At 39.0% G+C, this 15,670-nt stretch overlaps 4 protein-coding genes across 7 annotated transcripts in view; 2 read left to right on the top strand and 2 right to left on the bottom strand.

The window, feature by feature from the left end:
- Nucleotides 1–1,129, bottom strand: part of LOC115422085 (deoxyribonuclease-1-like) — a 7,758-nt gene extending 6,629 nt beyond the window's left edge. The window contains exon 1 of the mRNA XM_030138150.1: nt 1,021–1,129. The gene's annotated coding sequence lies outside the window, so the exon portion shown is untranslated. The remainder of the gene's footprint in view (nt 1–1,020) is intronic.
- Nucleotides 1–2,117, top strand: part of LOC115422079 (keratin, type II cytoskeletal 8) — a 2,995-nt gene extending 878 nt beyond the window's left edge. The window contains exons 4-9 of one of the 3 annotated variants that reach the window (XM_030138138.1): nt 133–228; nt 333–497; nt 701–826; nt 1,339–1,559; nt 1,700–1,746; nt 1,859–2,117. In XM_030138138.1, the coding sequence (XP_029993998.1) occupies nt 133–228; nt 333–497; nt 701–826; nt 1,339–1,559; nt 1,700–1,746; nt 1,859–1,974 (771 nt within the window). In that variant the 3' untranslated portion in view covers nt 1,975–2,117. Of the gene's footprint in view, nt 1–132; nt 229–332; nt 498–700; nt 827–1,338; nt 1,560–1,699; nt 1,747–1,838 lie in introns of all 3 variants that reach the window. The other 2 variants (XM_030138137.1, XM_030138139.1) reach the window with 2 other exon arrangements.
- A 2,619-nt stretch (nt 2,118–4,736) lies between these two features.
- LOC115422066 (NACHT, LRR and PYD domains-containing protein 3) lies at nt 4,737–10,372 on the top strand. Of its 2 annotated transcripts, none has more exons than XM_030138119.1 (9): nt 4,737–4,776; nt 5,587–7,204; nt 7,304–7,465; nt 7,550–7,723; nt 8,293–8,466; nt 8,637–8,804; nt 8,914–9,087; nt 9,820–9,987; nt 10,088–10,372. In XM_030138119.1, the coding sequence occupies exons 1-9, from the start codon at nt 4,752–4,754 to the stop codon at nt 10,155–10,157; spliced, it is 2,733 nt and encodes a 910-aa protein (XP_029993979.1). In that variant the 5' UTR covers nt 4,737–4,751; the 3' UTR covers nt 10,158–10,372. The 2 variants fall into 2 exon arrangements, with proteins under 2 accessions (XP_029993979.1, XP_029993980.1); XM_030138120.1 differs by lacking the exon at nt 4,737–4,776 and adding an exon at nt 5,025–5,417 and having other exon boundaries at nt 10,088–10,228.
- On the bottom strand, nt 10,239–14,464 carry LOC115422083 (ceramide synthase 5-like). The gene is made up of 10 exons (XM_030138146.1): nt 14,182–14,464; nt 12,818–12,920; nt 12,515–12,645; nt 12,362–12,419; nt 12,205–12,255; nt 11,979–12,071; nt 11,537–11,665; nt 11,128–11,234; nt 10,878–11,034; nt 10,239–10,795 (listed from the first exon to the last, which is right to left on the bottom strand). The coding sequence occupies exons 1-10, from the start codon at nt 14,355–14,357 to the stop codon at nt 10,652–10,654; spliced, it is 1,149 nt and encodes a 382-aa protein (XP_029994006.1). The 5' UTR covers nt 14,358–14,464; the 3' UTR covers nt 10,239–10,651.
- Nucleotides 14,465–15,670: the final 1,206 nt, after the last annotated feature.

Below are 15,670 nucleotides of genomic sequence, written 5' to 3'. Positions count from 1 at the left end.
TAAGCTAAACAAAATAAAAGATGAAAATGTAAAAACCAACAAGTTGAGCATGATAAATCTCATTTCAGTTTCTTTATTTATTTTATTGCACTATTTAATTTAATTTATTTACTTATTTTTGACTGTCTGTAGGATGTCGATGCAGGCTATTTGTCCAAGGTGGACCTGGATGAAAAACTGACTTCTCTGAATGAAGAAGTAACCTTCCTGAGGGCCCTGTATGAAATGGTACACAACTACTTAAAAAAAATACAAAATACATTACACAAAATATAAAAATGTCAAGTAACCATGTCCTCATATGTCTTTTCTCCCGTTTTTTTATTTTAAAGGAGCTCCGTGAGCTGCAGGACAGCCTGAAGGACACGTCTGTGGTGGTGCAGATGGACAATGCCCGTGGCCTAAACATGGATCAGATTGTGTCTGAAGTTAAAGCTCAATATGAAGACATTGCTGCTCGAAGCCGTGATGAAGCTGAAACTTGGTACAAGAAGAAGGTAAAAGAATTAAGTACATAAATCTTGAAAGATTATAAAGAATGCTGTTGTTTTTGTAAAATGCTAAACACCTTCTCCTTAATATTGCGTAAATGAAAAGGGTAATTTCAGATGAAGCACTTAAATCACCTAGACTACCCGGGTTTCATGTAATTGTTGTTTCACATGTGTAATCGCGCCTATTTGATCTCTGTCGATACCAGTTTAGCCAGATGACAACTGAGGCCGACCAGTATGGAAATGAACTGCGTACCACCAAAGGGGAAATAGCTGAGCTTAATCGAATGATCAGGCGACTGCAGAATGAGATTGAGGCTGTAAAGACACAGGTGAGTAAACACACTTTTTCATATGTTAAAAAGTGAAGGGCAAACAGGGCATCACTTCATTCATCAGTTTTCCTTACAGTGTTGTCAGTAACATTAAGTTTCAACACAATAAAGAAAAGCAACACTGCAATTCATAATTCTGTACAATATCCAAAAGACATCTCATTTTATAAATTAATACACCTACAGCTTACCATATGTAGCAGTTTTGGCTCCAGGGCTTTGCAGCAGGTTAATCTAGCTCTGGGGGATTCCTCTTCTAATGTCATTAACCTTTTGGAGGAAATCAGTGATTAAAACATCTACCTTTGAGCTTCTAGACTCATTAAGTCACATCACATTCTTGATCAACAGTGGTAAGTGGCTCACCTGAAAACTGTCATATTGTTTTTGTTTGGGTGTTACCACAAGATTGCACAGTGACATACCACTGTCACGATGAAGCAGCCGATAACATTTTTAAATTCCCATTTATGAAAGTAGTGAGTGGTATTTACATATTTTTTTACTAGCGTGCCAGCCTGGAGAAACAGATCGCTGAAGCAGAGGAGCATGGGGAAGATGCCATACGGGATGCCAATGCTCGCATCAAGGAACTGGAGGTGGCTCTGCAGAGGGCCAAGCAGGATATGGCTCGGCAGGTTAGAGAGTACCAGGAGCTCATGAATGTCAAACTGGCCCTGGACATAGAGATCACCACCTACAGGAAGCTGCTGGAAGGAGAGGAGGAAAGGTGAATTACACTGCAGAAATTTAGTTTTTGTATAACTATCTTTTTTTTTTTTTTTTAACAATCCACTACACTTAAACCCATGGTCTTCATTCATCTGGTTCCTTCTTGTTTGCCACTCACATTATTTTTCTCTTTGACAGACTGGGACAGCAGTCGGTTGTCGGCATCCACACAGTTCCTTCTAAATGTAAGTCATACATCTAAACCTTAAATATCACCACTGTTTTTGACTTACAGTGCAATTTCAACAACATTCTCTGTGTGTTCACATGATTTTAGTTTGATCCTCTTCCCAGCAGCCATCCCAGCGTTCAACCATGAGCGACGGACATCAGGCCCGCTTGTCATCAAGACAGAGACACACAACACAACATTCAAGGAATATATATTAAACAAAGCAGTAAATGACTCTTAGGTATCACTGGCCATTACTATACCTATAAGAAATTCTCATAATATGCCTGCAACAATGAGCCTTATGTGTGTAATATTTTTTTCTGTGGTGTTAAATCTCTCAAAATTGACCAACTGTGATAAATAAAGATGTACTCAACCACATGCCTCGGATGTTCAATACATTATATTATTCACTAGAATTATACTGCAGAGCAAACATAAACATTGGTGGCGTCTATAAGTATAATAAAACAAACCAAAAAAAAGCTGTAAACTTTGCTGTGTATGTTTCAGTAAGGCAAGGCAAGTTTATTTGTATAGCACATTTCAGCAACAAGGCAATTCAAGGTGCTTCACACAGGACATTGAAATACAACAACAAGGGAAAAAGAAACATTTAAAACATTATAAAATAAACGTGTACAAGGTGATTAAAAACAGAAAGTAAGAAAACAACACATAAAATCCAAAAATATAAAAACACACACATATTAAAGTAAGAGTTGCAATGCAGAGTTTCGAAGGAGAATATAAAATTTAAAAGGAAAAAGTCTTTTAGTCAAAGGCAGCAGTGAACAGGTGAGTCTTTAACCTTGACTTAAAAGAACTCAGACTCTCAACAGACCTGATATTTTCTGGTAGTTTGTTCCAGATATACAGAGCATAGAAACTGAATGCTGATTCTCCATGTTTAGTTCTGGCTTTTGGAACACAGAGCAGACCTGCACCTGACGACCTGAGTGGGATCAATGTATGTATGATTAATGTAAATGAATGAAGTATACAACACAAAAAAAAAACATGCAAAAGTAAAAAATAAGTGAAAAGTACACTGCAATTGTAAGCACAAAGGTTTCTGCACCTTAGAGCAGGGGTGTCATACTCATTTTAGCTCAGGGGCCACATGTGATCTAAAGTGGGCCGGACCAGTATAATAATATCCTATTAATAATAATCCTGATGTTTCCCTTTGCTATAGTGTAAAAGTTAAATGACATTCTAAAATTGTGCATAATCTGAACAATCATGTACAGCCTGAAAAATCTTTTGAAAAAATAAGCACAATTTCAACAGTAGTATATCTCCGCTTATTATTAACACAGCAGATCTGCAAACACATGTAGTAACAGGCAGAATATTGTTAAAATTGCACTTGTTTTTCTTAAAACATGTCAGATTGTTCTTTTTTGTTGAAGTTTTTCACATTTGATTGTGACAGGATAGTTTGTAAATGTAAATGTTTTCATTTTACTTTTCTCTCATTAAACCAAGGAGTACTTTTAGACTTGTCATTATTTATAGATTATTATGTTATTATTTTACCTGAGATCACATTGAGTTGTGTGTGGCCCCTGAGCACCCTTAACTGATAGTAATTTCAGTGTAATTCTTGCACTTTATAAATTCATCCCGCAGGCCAGATTGGACCATTCGGAGGGCCATTCTTGGCCTGCAGACCTTATGTTTGACACCCCTGCTTTAGAGAAAACAACCTAATATAAACACTGCTGCTATCCAGTGCTCATTTACACAAACTACAACCCACTTATTTTCATGAGCAAATGTTTCCAAACATCACGTTGGCTCAAGTCCAGTAAAACCAGTTACAGGACACTGGGTAAAAAAAAAAAAAAAAAAAAAATGTTCTCACTCATGTCTGACAGATTCAGCAAAAGTATTTAACCTTTTACTTTCTTACAACCAAATTCTCAGCCTTTAACCCACTTCTCTGAAATAATATAAAGAGTAGGAGTGTAACGGTCCAGTCTTAACCTCCTAAGACCCAGCAATGCATTTTTGTCCTCTGTAGGGCACAAAAGTTTTACAGTTTTACTTAAAAATGCTGCCCATTGCAAAGGACATTCCAATAATAAATAAATAAGTAAAAATTATTTTTTTTAAATTTATTTGAAAAAACTGTTGAGTTATGCAGTTTCCTATCAAGACAATTGTTTAACCCTTTCATGCATGAATTATGAGAACCTTAATCAAGATTTTTGTCCAGAGTGTTTTTAATCTACTTTAGGCATGAAAAAAAAAAAAAAAAAAAAAAACCCGAAAAATTTTATCATACTCTAATACTAGTTTTTACTCATTTCATGGAGATGATACATTAAAAAAAAAAAAAAAAAAAAAAAAAAAGACTTTTTGTTTAAGAAAATTTGCTGTTGATTTACACTCAAACAAGTTAGTGCAGATCAGGCTTATCAAGAACAGCAAAGTTAAAGAAATGGTCTGAATATCAGTGTAGATGATGCATGAGCATCACTGTGTTGGCTGATATCCTTCTGAGACCTAGGAAAGTGAAAATTTTTAGCTTTTTTTTTTTTTTTACATTAAATAGTCATCTTGATTAGAAACAGCATGATGCAACAGTTTTTTCAGATAATTTTTTAAAAATCATTTATTCATTTCTTTAATGGAATGTCCTTTGCAACGAACAGAATTTTTTTTTTTTTTTTTTTTTTTTTGTAAAACTGGCAAACTTTTGTCCCCTACAGAGGACAAAAATGCATAGCTGGGTCTCAGGAGGACATGGAACTAAACCCATGAAGAAAGAAGAGAACAGCTAGAGAATAGGTGTCCACTGTAGTGACCACTATGCATGAAAGGGTTAATGTAAAAAAAGCCAAATCTTTCACTTTCCTGGGTCTCAGGACGATATGTTTCCACACGAACCTTGAAGTGGAACGCACACAATATAAGCAAGCGGAACCAATGTGCAATATTTGTTATCCTAGTCGGACGTCTAAGCAGTACACACACCATATACATCAATGCTGAACGTGAACCAGAATGGCAGACCACAGCAGCATCACAGGTATAAAGCCAGAGTTGGAGGACCCTCCGTCTTCTCTAAGGTCTCCGATTTGGGAACATTTCTGATTCCCTGTCAGTTTTGTCAGTGGAGAGAGACAAACAGACAAAACTAGAGCGGTTTGGTCTCCTTCACTGTACCAAAAACGTATCGAAAATGTATCGAACCAAAGACCCCAGCATAGACAAATGTACCGAACCGAATTTTTTCTGTCCCTTTACACCCCTAATAAAGAGAACTAAAATAAAATCACCAGGGTGTATTATACGGTGTTCACAGACATACATTCATTTAAAGGAGAATGTTGCCTTCATGGATGGATGAGTGGTGATGTAGGACTACGCACTGACTATTACCTTATTTAAATGTTATCTTAAAAATGCAAAACATTCGCTTTGAGGGACAGACTGAAACTGGTTTTTGTTTAGTTCAGCTGCAGGCATCTTGAGAGACTCCTGTCGCCTGTAAGTCAATGTTCAGGGATTAAATTGTAGACTACTCTAGTTCCTGTTTGAGCTGTCGTGGTGTAATTAGTAGATACGTGTGATTCTCTGTGTATGTGTAACACCAGCCTTACTACGCCCAAGTGTCTCTGGACTATTTTCCATGCGCTCTGTCTGATTTTCAACAACACTGTGTCAAAGGTAACTATTATTTCTATTCTGGAAGCTACAGTGTGTACTGTACATCTTTAAATGTAGGCTATGATGTAATTTATGAGCAAATATGAAAGTTATGTACCCTGCTGTTAGAACTATGTGGGAACTATCTTCCATAACTGCTTCGCATATTTTTCTGTATCTATTTTTATAGTATTGGCTTCCACGATGGACAAAGATAAAGTGTTGACCCATATCCTGAGGGCAAAGGGTGTGCCAACTCTTCTTGGTGGAGATCTGCCCGTTAATGTAATTAGTAACAATTACATTTCACCTTTGACCTCCACTGAGCAACAAGTGTCAGGCAGAAATGTGCAAAGCAGCCCATCTCCTTCTGACCAAGCCATCCACACCCTTCTTCCGGGTGGAGGTGAAACTGTCATACTGGTAGGCTCAGAAGGATCAGGAAAAACAACTGCGTTACAGAAGCTTCTTGTGGATTGGTCAAAAGGCGAACACCTTCAACACTTCTCTTATGTTTTTTATTTAAAGTTGAGTGAAATAAATTTACTCGATGGCATGCTGACACTGGAGGCATTATTGCATCTCCAACACGGTTACCTCCCTCCACTGTCTGTGTCACTCTGCCAACAGAAGCCTGAAGATGTGTTGTTTATTTTTGATGAGTTGGATCAGTATAAGCACAGCGTGGACCCCTCTGACCACAGCCTCTGCTCTGACCCCAGCCAGGCCACCTCTGTGTCCTGTTTAGTGGCCAGTCTTCTTCACGGATCTCTGCTCAAAGGAGCCTCATGTCTAGTGGCAAGCCGGCCGACGGCATGTCTGAAGTTTCTGAGTGGCAGCCAGGTGAAAGTGTTGGGGTTTCTGAAGCCTGAGAGAGAGGCTTTCTTTAAGGGGTTCTTCACAGACCCAGCTGTCGCCAACAATGCACTCATGCACATGGAGAAGACTCTGGGCTTTTATGATTTCTGTACATCCCCTAGATTTTGCTGGACAGTTTGTTCTGTTTACAAGCTCCTGACTGATTCTGGAGAAAAGCTTCCTGATACACTATCTCAGCTGTTTGTACAAATCCTGGCCTGCCTGATTCAGAAGCTCACACTTAAAAAGGAGCTCATCAGAGATATAGTTTTGGCCCTCAGTAGGATGGCTTCTCATTGTGCTGTTGGTCAGCATTCAAGCTGTACCAAAGAGGAAATGAATTCCTTTGGTTTTGAACCGGCGCTTGCCTCTCAGGCCCAAGTGAATGCTTTTTTGCAAGTACATGGTGATCCAGAGTCAGACAGATGTGGCTTCTCTTTCCACTCTCAGCTGATCCAAGACTTTATCTTGGCGGTTTCCTTCTTTTTGGATAAGTCAACATCTGAAGGTGCAGATAACATGTTGAAGAAGCACAAACACCATGCAAAGTTTTTGGACATTTTCATGTCAGCTCTCTCAGAACCAATTCAACGCAGACCCCTGGAGACCCTCCTGGGGGAGTTTAACTCTGATCTGGTCCTGGATTTCAGATGTTGGCTCAATCACATGTGTGAGACAACACTACAGGACTTCAACGAACAGAAGCACTGTCACTGCTTCCATCTCCTCTATCAAATGCAAAATGAGCATTTGGTTAAAGAGATCATCAATCCTTCTACAAGATTTGGAATTAGCTATGCCAACTTGAACCTTCAGGATTATGTTGCCCTGAACTATGTTGTAACACAACTCGGTGAGACGGAGCAGTTAAATCTGTATGGCGCACAGAATTTGACAGAAGAGATTGCAGAGATCCTGGCTCCAGCTATGACATTATCACATAAGATACAGTAAGTCATTTTAAAGAAAATATTTTATAGCTACATTGATTGTTTCTGCAGAAAAAATGCAAGTCACTCTACATATTTTGACTTTCTTCTGTTTCTCAGATTGTCTCAATGTTCCCTGAGTGATGGAGCTGTCTCTCATCTGGCCTCAGCTCTAGCCAAAGGAATCACCAGGAAGCTTAATCTGAATAACACACGCCTTGGGGATGCACAATTCAGAAGTCTGTGCACTGGACTCAGAGACTGCAAGCTGCACAAGTTAAAGTAAGATCCACCCAAGAATGTATAAAACCATTTCTCTATAGCAGTAATGTCAGTTGTTGATCCAGTGTTTGTTTTTTTGTGTAGTCTTAGAGCATGCAAACTCACAGAAGCATCGTGTGGATATCTGGCATCTGTCCTGATGTCAGGCACATCCCAGCTGTGTGTGTTAGATCTGTCATGCAATGACATTGGTGACCAGGGCATGAGAAAACTGTGCCAAGGACTGCGAAGTCCACACTGCAAACTACAGGATATAGAGTATGTGCTCTAGTTTCTAGGTGTGGAAAAAAATAAGAGAACACTGATTTTTACCATTTGATTGGGTAAAATTATGTTTTCATTTGTCCCAAAGTAGAAATATGTTCATTTAGAGGATTTATGTGGACAAAATATATAAATAAATCTGGTTGCAAGAACAAAAAATTCCACTGTTTTCAGACATGAAGTAATGTGAGAAAGTTTCATTTTAAAACAATACAATACTGAAGTGTTAATGTTGGAGGCATTCATAAATCCACATTGGTGGAAATTGTGATTTTTTTAGTCACATATTTCATGTGTCTTGGCAAACTGTCCACCAGTCACATTAGTCTTTGGTGCTTTATACCACTCCTGGTGCAAAAATGTGAGCAGTTGAGCTCTGTTTGATTGATTATGAGCATCCATCTTCCTCTTCATTACATTGCAGAGTTTACCAAATGGCTTTTGGACTAGAAATTTGGAGTGGTCTCTTCATTTTTTCCAGAGCTGTAATTTCAAATTGTGCTCTGCTCGTATTTTGCAGGATGGGTCTATTTACTGTAAATTTATGTTCTGTTTTTTAAAAGGTTGCAATGGTGCTTATTTACTGCAGCATCAATGGAGGATCTGTCAACGGCTTTGTGCTCCGGCCAATCACAGCTGAGAAAACTGAACCTGTCAAGAAACCCAACTGGTGACAGTGGAATGAAGGCTTTATGCAAGTGCCTACAACACCCACACTGTAAACTGCAGAGCCTCACGTATGTCTGTGCCATGATGGGAATTTATGTCTCACAGCTCTCCAAAGCTGTAAATGTATTTAAAATATATAACTACATGTCAGTGATCACCGTGAAACAATCCCTGTTTGACCATTACAAACACTAACGTCTGATTCTATTTGTTTCTGTCATGCTTTGTTTCTGTCTAGGCTCTTTGATAATGAGTTGACCGGGGCCTGCTGTGCTCACATAATGGAGGCCTTGATGTCAGAGCACTGTCCTCTGTTGGATCTGTCAGTAAATGAGATTGACCACGAGGGGGCGCTGTTGCTCTGTAAAGCCCTCAAGAGACCCGGATGTCCAGTGGAAAAACTTTGGTAGTACCACATGTATACTTTTGATTCCCCTTGATAAAGTACCACCTTTTGCAAATATTAAATGAAGTTCAGTTAACTGTGTCTGAAAATATTCTTCTTCACCCTACAGCATGGTAGGATGTGGATTAACTGAGGAGGTCTTCATAGAACTGGCTTCACTGCTGAGACATGGGAGTCCTCCACTTAAGTCCCTGTCTGTTCCAGTAAATAAGGTTGGAGATAAGGGACTTAAACACCTGTGGGAGGCTATCGCATATCCATCATGTCTATTAGAGGAACTGGAGTGAGTTGGAAGAAAAGGTTACTCTTATGTTACAGTCCTTACATTCAGTATTAAAGGTAGGGTAGGAGATGTTTTCTTGGAGCTTTTTTTTAGTATATTGCTTAAAATCCTCTTCCCACCCCAATTGCAACCAATTAATTAAATGCTCTAACACAAATTTTAAAAATGTAGTCTCCTGTGGAACAGACAGGACTGAAAAAACACCATCCAATCATTTTAACCGGCCCATCGAAATGATTGAATGATGATACGTCTGTCAAGCTCAACTGCCATTTGTCTCTCCCTTCTCTGCGCAAACCCCTCTTCGTGCATGATTCACACATTCTCAGAGGCTTGGAGCACTTGTGCAGGAAACAAAGCAAGAGCCAGAGTTCAGCTAGCTAAATTAGCTGTATTAGGATGTAAAGTTCGCCGACAAGCTGTTTTGTCACAAACATAAATCACTAGGGAATGTAACATTAGCCAGGTAGGTATAAACTGGGGCTGTTCTGCCGACAAACATAATAGTGAAATGCACAGATTATGAATTGATGCTGCGCAGCGCTTGTGAACCCTCGGAAAAAAGCATTGTATGTTCTGGTATTCTGGAGGCGTGGCTTCAGGGGGAAGTCTGAAGAAAGGGGTTTGGACTTTTGAATTGTGTATTTTCAAAATATAGCTTGCTCAAATGTTTTTTCCAGGATCGCCTACCCCACCTTTAATATGCAGATATTTCTTTCTCCTCCTTTGCAGTGTTGATCTGACTGGTTTGACAGATGCATGTGTTGAGGACATGTGTGCTGCTATAAGAGCCAGTAAGACTATGAGGAGCGTGGTACTGAGTAACAACTTGCTGACTGATGCATCAGTCCCAGTCCTTGTCCAACTTATGCAGGACAGCCCCAACATGCAGGAAATGAAGTAAGCATGCTTTAATCTCAGATAATAAAACATCCTGTATCTGCTAAATATAAATGACACATTTAAACTGACACCTATCAATCCTTCTTGTCTCTTCCAGCCTCAAGTACAATGACTTCAGTGAAGACGTTTTTGAAATGATGGACGAGTGTGAGAAAATACGATACTGAAGAAGTGGATTATTCCATTGATGCTTCCCTGTTATTCCAATTTCATCCATACAATGAAAATAATAAAGAAGACATCACATCTGTTACTAACGCAAGGATTTATTAAGACATTTCTGTGTATGGCTTTATGTAATATTATGTACAACAAATCCGCTGCTGTTTTCGCAACTTAAAAATATATTACCATTTCAGTAATAAAATCTTCTTACATTTATGAAAATGAGTTGCAAAATCTGTTTTAGTCTACTTATTAAACAGAAAGCAGCTGTAAACCTGATACAGTGTAAACTTAAGTAAGACAATGCTTTTTTTGTTTCTATCCCATACACCGAGTTCCTCTGTGTCCAGTCTTCACTCCATTGTGGTGACTAGACAGAAGTTATGCATTTAAACACAGACCCCCTGAAAGTATTCCAGGGAGGTTAAGGATTTAAAAAAGGCACACAGGAGGTAAACAGATGCCATAATGAAGGTAACTATTCCCTTTTACGGATTCAGTGGTCATGAGTTTCACCATTAAGACTGCCTGCATCTCCATTGTCCTTTGGTTTTGGGATGTGACTGAGGGTTTTGCTGCAATTGGAGTTTATCTCCTCATCTGAGCTGCTCTCAATGTCACTGCGGTCATCTTTTGACACCTGCAAAATAGACAAAAAGATGAATATTAGTAACAGTTGAAAATGAGTAAAAAGAAAATCCCCTTTAGTCAGTGCAACTAACCTTTCCCTTGAATACAGCTTTGATAGCAATGCGTGCGATGAGGTAGAACCAGATGATGTGAAGAACCTGTAGGACCAGCAGCAAACCATTGAGGAACCACCAGGCCTGATATGGTCCTATGATCTCCCAGCTTTCAAACAGGACACTGCGAATAATCCTACAAATACATACACACGAAGCGTATTCAGACACAAAACTGCCAGACACTAATTTAGATTAAATTGATAGATTATATATTATTTTGTCTTACCAGAAAGGATAGATGACGAGTCGTGTGAGGAAAAAGCTTATGCTGAACACCACAAACAGGGCATCACACAGCCTCTGGTATTTGGCGTAGTTGGCCAGCTTGGCTGCCTTGGGCAATAAATGAGACTTTAATGATTCAAAGTGAAAAATAACAATCCAGTATCTCTTATAAGTGCCAATAACAGCATCTTACTCTGATAGATGTTCAGATATTACCTGCCTGACATCTTGTACAGTAAGGATACAAGCTTATGTTGAGTGAAAATGTGACTATATGATGATATTTTACTTCACCAAAGTGAAAACTTTGTATTGATATTTAAAATCGACTGTTCTTGATTACATTCTGTACAATTATTCAGGTGCTGCTTTAAAGCTACCAATAAAAAGCATAATCTTTAGTCCTTTACCTCCAAGAAGATGTCAGATGCATCGTGTACACACATGACCAGTGTGCCAGCTCTGACCATGTTGTTGGCATAGGAAGATGTGATGAGGATTATGGTGGCCAGGTGGTGGACAAACATGATGAGAAAATCCTATCATGAGTGAAAAGAAGAGAGGTGACCAAAACAGAGAGGTGCACAGTAATAAATACCAGAGGACTTTGAATTTACAAGCACTAAAAACACCTCCAGTTGATGCTACATGAATTAAAGTTCTCATTTGTGGTTGTTGACATTGAGCTCTTACCAGACCACGTTATCAAACACTAATTTTAATAACAGTAATGTGTAGAAGTGAGTAGTTGAGACTGTAAACACCAACCCCAAAAAAAGTATTCTAACACGACACAAAGGCTTCAGCAGGTGACCCAACACAATAGGGTTTGTTAAGCTGTTGTTGACTCACCTTACGTTTGATGTCCGTGAACTGGGAAAACATCAGGGACCAATAGAAAGCCAGCTCAGCTACATAGTGGGTGTACTGTCCTGGACTCAGAGGCTTTTGGAAAGGAATGACACAAAACACCTTAAACAAATATGACCCATTATGTCCCAGCAGCACAACGGTGTTAAACAGTGTACAGTCATATCACTATAGAGGAAACTGGACAGGTAGTATTGAAAATATTAACCTGTAAGGGATAGTTGTACCAAAACTGTTTGGTGTCCCACATCCAAGGCGACTAAAGGAGACAGAATAAATATTTAATGCATTAACCCTTGTTATGATTCTTAATTGAACATTTTTTAAGTGTTAGTTGTAGTTCCGCCCAGTGAAGTTCTACTCACCACCCACAGATGGCAAATGGCGTAAATGAAAATCCCAAAGTAAAATGTAAAACGCCACCTGAGGGGAGAAAGTGTTAGGTAAATATTCTGGAATATTTTATCCAATACAGATTCTATGCTTATGAACAGGATGTAAAGCATACAGGAACCTACATGCTCTCACAAAACTTTTTCTGTATAGTAGGTCTGTCTTGGTTTCGTCGGATGCGAAACCATCTCTGCACTTTCCGGACATCCCAGTCCAGCTGCTTGGACAGTCCTTCCACTTGCCTCAAATCCGGACACTGAAGACAAAAGTTCAGGCCGATGATAAATCACTTGCTTTCCTTGGTGTCTGCTTGTAAAACTGCAAAATTAGTAGTTATAACTTTACAGAACATATCTGTCATTATGCCTGTGATGATTGCATGCACATGTTAATGGACAACAGTATAAACATGGGTTTGTAGTGTGTACCGTTTTAGACTGATACACCCTCTCCAGGACAGCATTGGGCTGAGCTTGTCGACGCAGTCCCGCCTGAATCTGAAGTATGTAGGCACAGGGCTTGGCGACTAGCCTGTATACACAGAGACAGAGGCAAAAAAAAAAGGGTGGGGGCAGGGAGTGGACACAGAGATGGTGTATTAAGAGAAACATTCAGACAGGGAAAGCCAACCACTCTGTGCAGGCTTTAAGGACACAGACTATTAACAGAGGCTTGCCAAGGACTTCCCTCACTGACAGAGTTTGTGTGACAAACTCTACAGTTCATGCATGTCTTCCTGGTGGGAGAAAATTACTACAGGGGCAACACAGTAAAGTGTTACATAGAAGGAATCGTGGGGAATGTAGCACCTAGTCTAAACACAGCAGCGTGATGACCTGTCATGTGAGAATAAGGGATAGAGAGATGGGAGGGATGACTCTGACCACTGCACTGATTTGTATCACAAGATCATCTGCTGGAGCTGACCAGTGTTCATGCTCAGTCTCACATTCTACAAGAACAACTCTAACAACTTATCTAAAATAGTTTTCCAACATGGAAAACAGAAGAGTGGACCAGGCTGTCTTTTAATGGATGACTTGACTTTACACATAGCATCCTCGAGAGAAAAAAAAGCAAACCACAACCACTGGTGTGAACTTTAATTTAGGCAAACTGCTGCAAAAGTGACTCAAGATGTTTTTTTTTTTGTTTTTTTTTCTGTACTGCTATTCATGTAAAACACAAATAACATAAGGAATCAGACATTTAAACTTTTTTCAAAAGCTTACAAAAGAAATTGTTGAAGTTGAATGTTTGTGAGTCAAGCAAACTGAGTCACCTAATAACTCCACAGGAATGCTGACAGATAAACAAGAAGTTTAACACACAAATCTCACAATATTCATCATTCATTGTCTGTTTCTTATTAAACCCTGACAAACTGTAGTTAATTATCAACTGTCACATGAATGGTTAAGTTGGATGAAAAAGACTTTTGTTAGAATGCAAAAGAATTTAAAGAGATCTGAGCCGAATTTCATTACAGCTGAGATTGTAAACCAGCAATGGGATGAGGCAAGGAGTTGATTTTCTAGTTTCAAACTTGTCTGCGTTCATACAAGCTGGTCTATCCACTATCCTGTGCCAGTTTAGATAGAAATATTCACTGGTTCATACTTAAAATGTCAATCAAGTGTATTTTCCCGTAAGATGATGCAGTAAATAACCTGCATGTGCTTTAAGCCAGCTCTGCAAACACACACACACACACACACACACACACACACACACACACACACACACACACACACACACACACACACACAAACAAACAAACAGTGTGATTTACCTTTCAAAAATCAGCCTGAGTACCAGAACTGCGAAAGCCAGCGGTAAGGCGAGTAGTATGTGACCCAGTCGTGGATACTCCACTCCAGGTGGTGGATGCTCTAGGTCCACCCACGTAACATTTTCTGGAAACCAAAACCTCTCACTCCAAATCCAGGCTGACATAGAGGCGGTCATCGGGGAGCGGAAAATATTCTACAGGTGAAACTAAACGGGTAAAAGTGCCTGTCGTGTATGTGGTAGCTCCACGGACAAACCTCCACAGTGATCCTCCCTCCTCCTTCCTCCAACTCTACACTAAAGTAAGCATCACTCCTGACTAACTCCTGAGCAACTGCAAACCGAACCGCTAAGAGTCACTGGGCTACACCCACCACTGCACTAGGTTAACAAGTTTAACTGGAGGTTTCTGTCATACAGGCCTTCCACATTCACTTTGGAGCATTACATTTTAAATAGATTTTAATGAGACTAAGGTAAAGGTAGCTCATTTAATGAACAAGAAGGTAAGCTGACGTCATTTAATAACTGACGCTGTCTTTAAACACTAAGCTAGCTAATTAGTTAGCTAATTAAGTCTAGTTAGCTATCAGCCTTGGTGGTGAGTACAAGCATTTGGCATTTTCTCCCAAATAATACACTTAAAGGTTCTATTTAAAACTTTCCAGCAGATGTTAGTCTACTGTGTCAGTTGAACCTTGTTAAAGTATGTTTCAGTGATAAAAATGCCATGGATGTGAGTGGGTCTACAGCCTGCTAACACAGGCTCCTTTCACTTGTCCACTGGTCACATATGTACTTACTCAAAGCCAGGTTTTACTCCCCTTGTACCCTTTTTTAGTCAACTTTCACTGGAGGTTTTTGTGAGAAAGGATCAGTCTATTTATGCTGTTTTGGGGCCTTTCAGAATCACTTTTGAGCTTTACATTTTAAATATATTTTAATAAGACTAAGGTAAATAGTAGCCACTGTAATGAACGAGAACGTAAGCTAACGTCAAATTACCACAGACACGCGTTAAATCTTATGCTAGCTAATTAATATTAACTAATGAAGCCTATCTGTTAACCTTGTTGGTGGTAAGTACTAGCAGCTGGCATATTTTCCTTGTTTTCTCACAAACAATTCTTGCATGTAAAGGTTCTGTTAAAAATTTTTCAACAAATGTTAGTCAGTAAAAACTTGTTGAAGTATGTTCAAGTGAGTAAAAATACTACTGTGAGTTGGCCTAAAACCTGTCAACACACAGGGTCCTTTCACTTGTCCACTGGTCAGTTAAGTACGGAAGAGTATCAGGGCCACTGAGGAAAAAAATTAAGGCCCAATATATATATTTATTATTATTATTATTCTGAGAAAAAAGTCAGAATTCATACTTTTTTTTTAAAAGTAGGCCTAATAATAATAATAATAATAATAATAATAATAATAATGTGTGTGTATATATATATATATATATATATATATATATATATATAGGACCTTAATAC

Source organism: Sphaeramia orbicularis, chromosome 7, assembly GCF_902148855.1.
Source record: "Sphaeramia orbicularis chromosome 7, fSphaOr1.1, whole genome shotgun sequence".
NCBI lineage: Eukaryota > Metazoa > Chordata > Actinopteri > Kurtiformes > Apogonidae > Sphaeramia > Sphaeramia orbicularis.
Note: the sequence above shows the minus strand (reverse complement) of the source record. Positions and strands in the feature narration are given on the sequence as shown.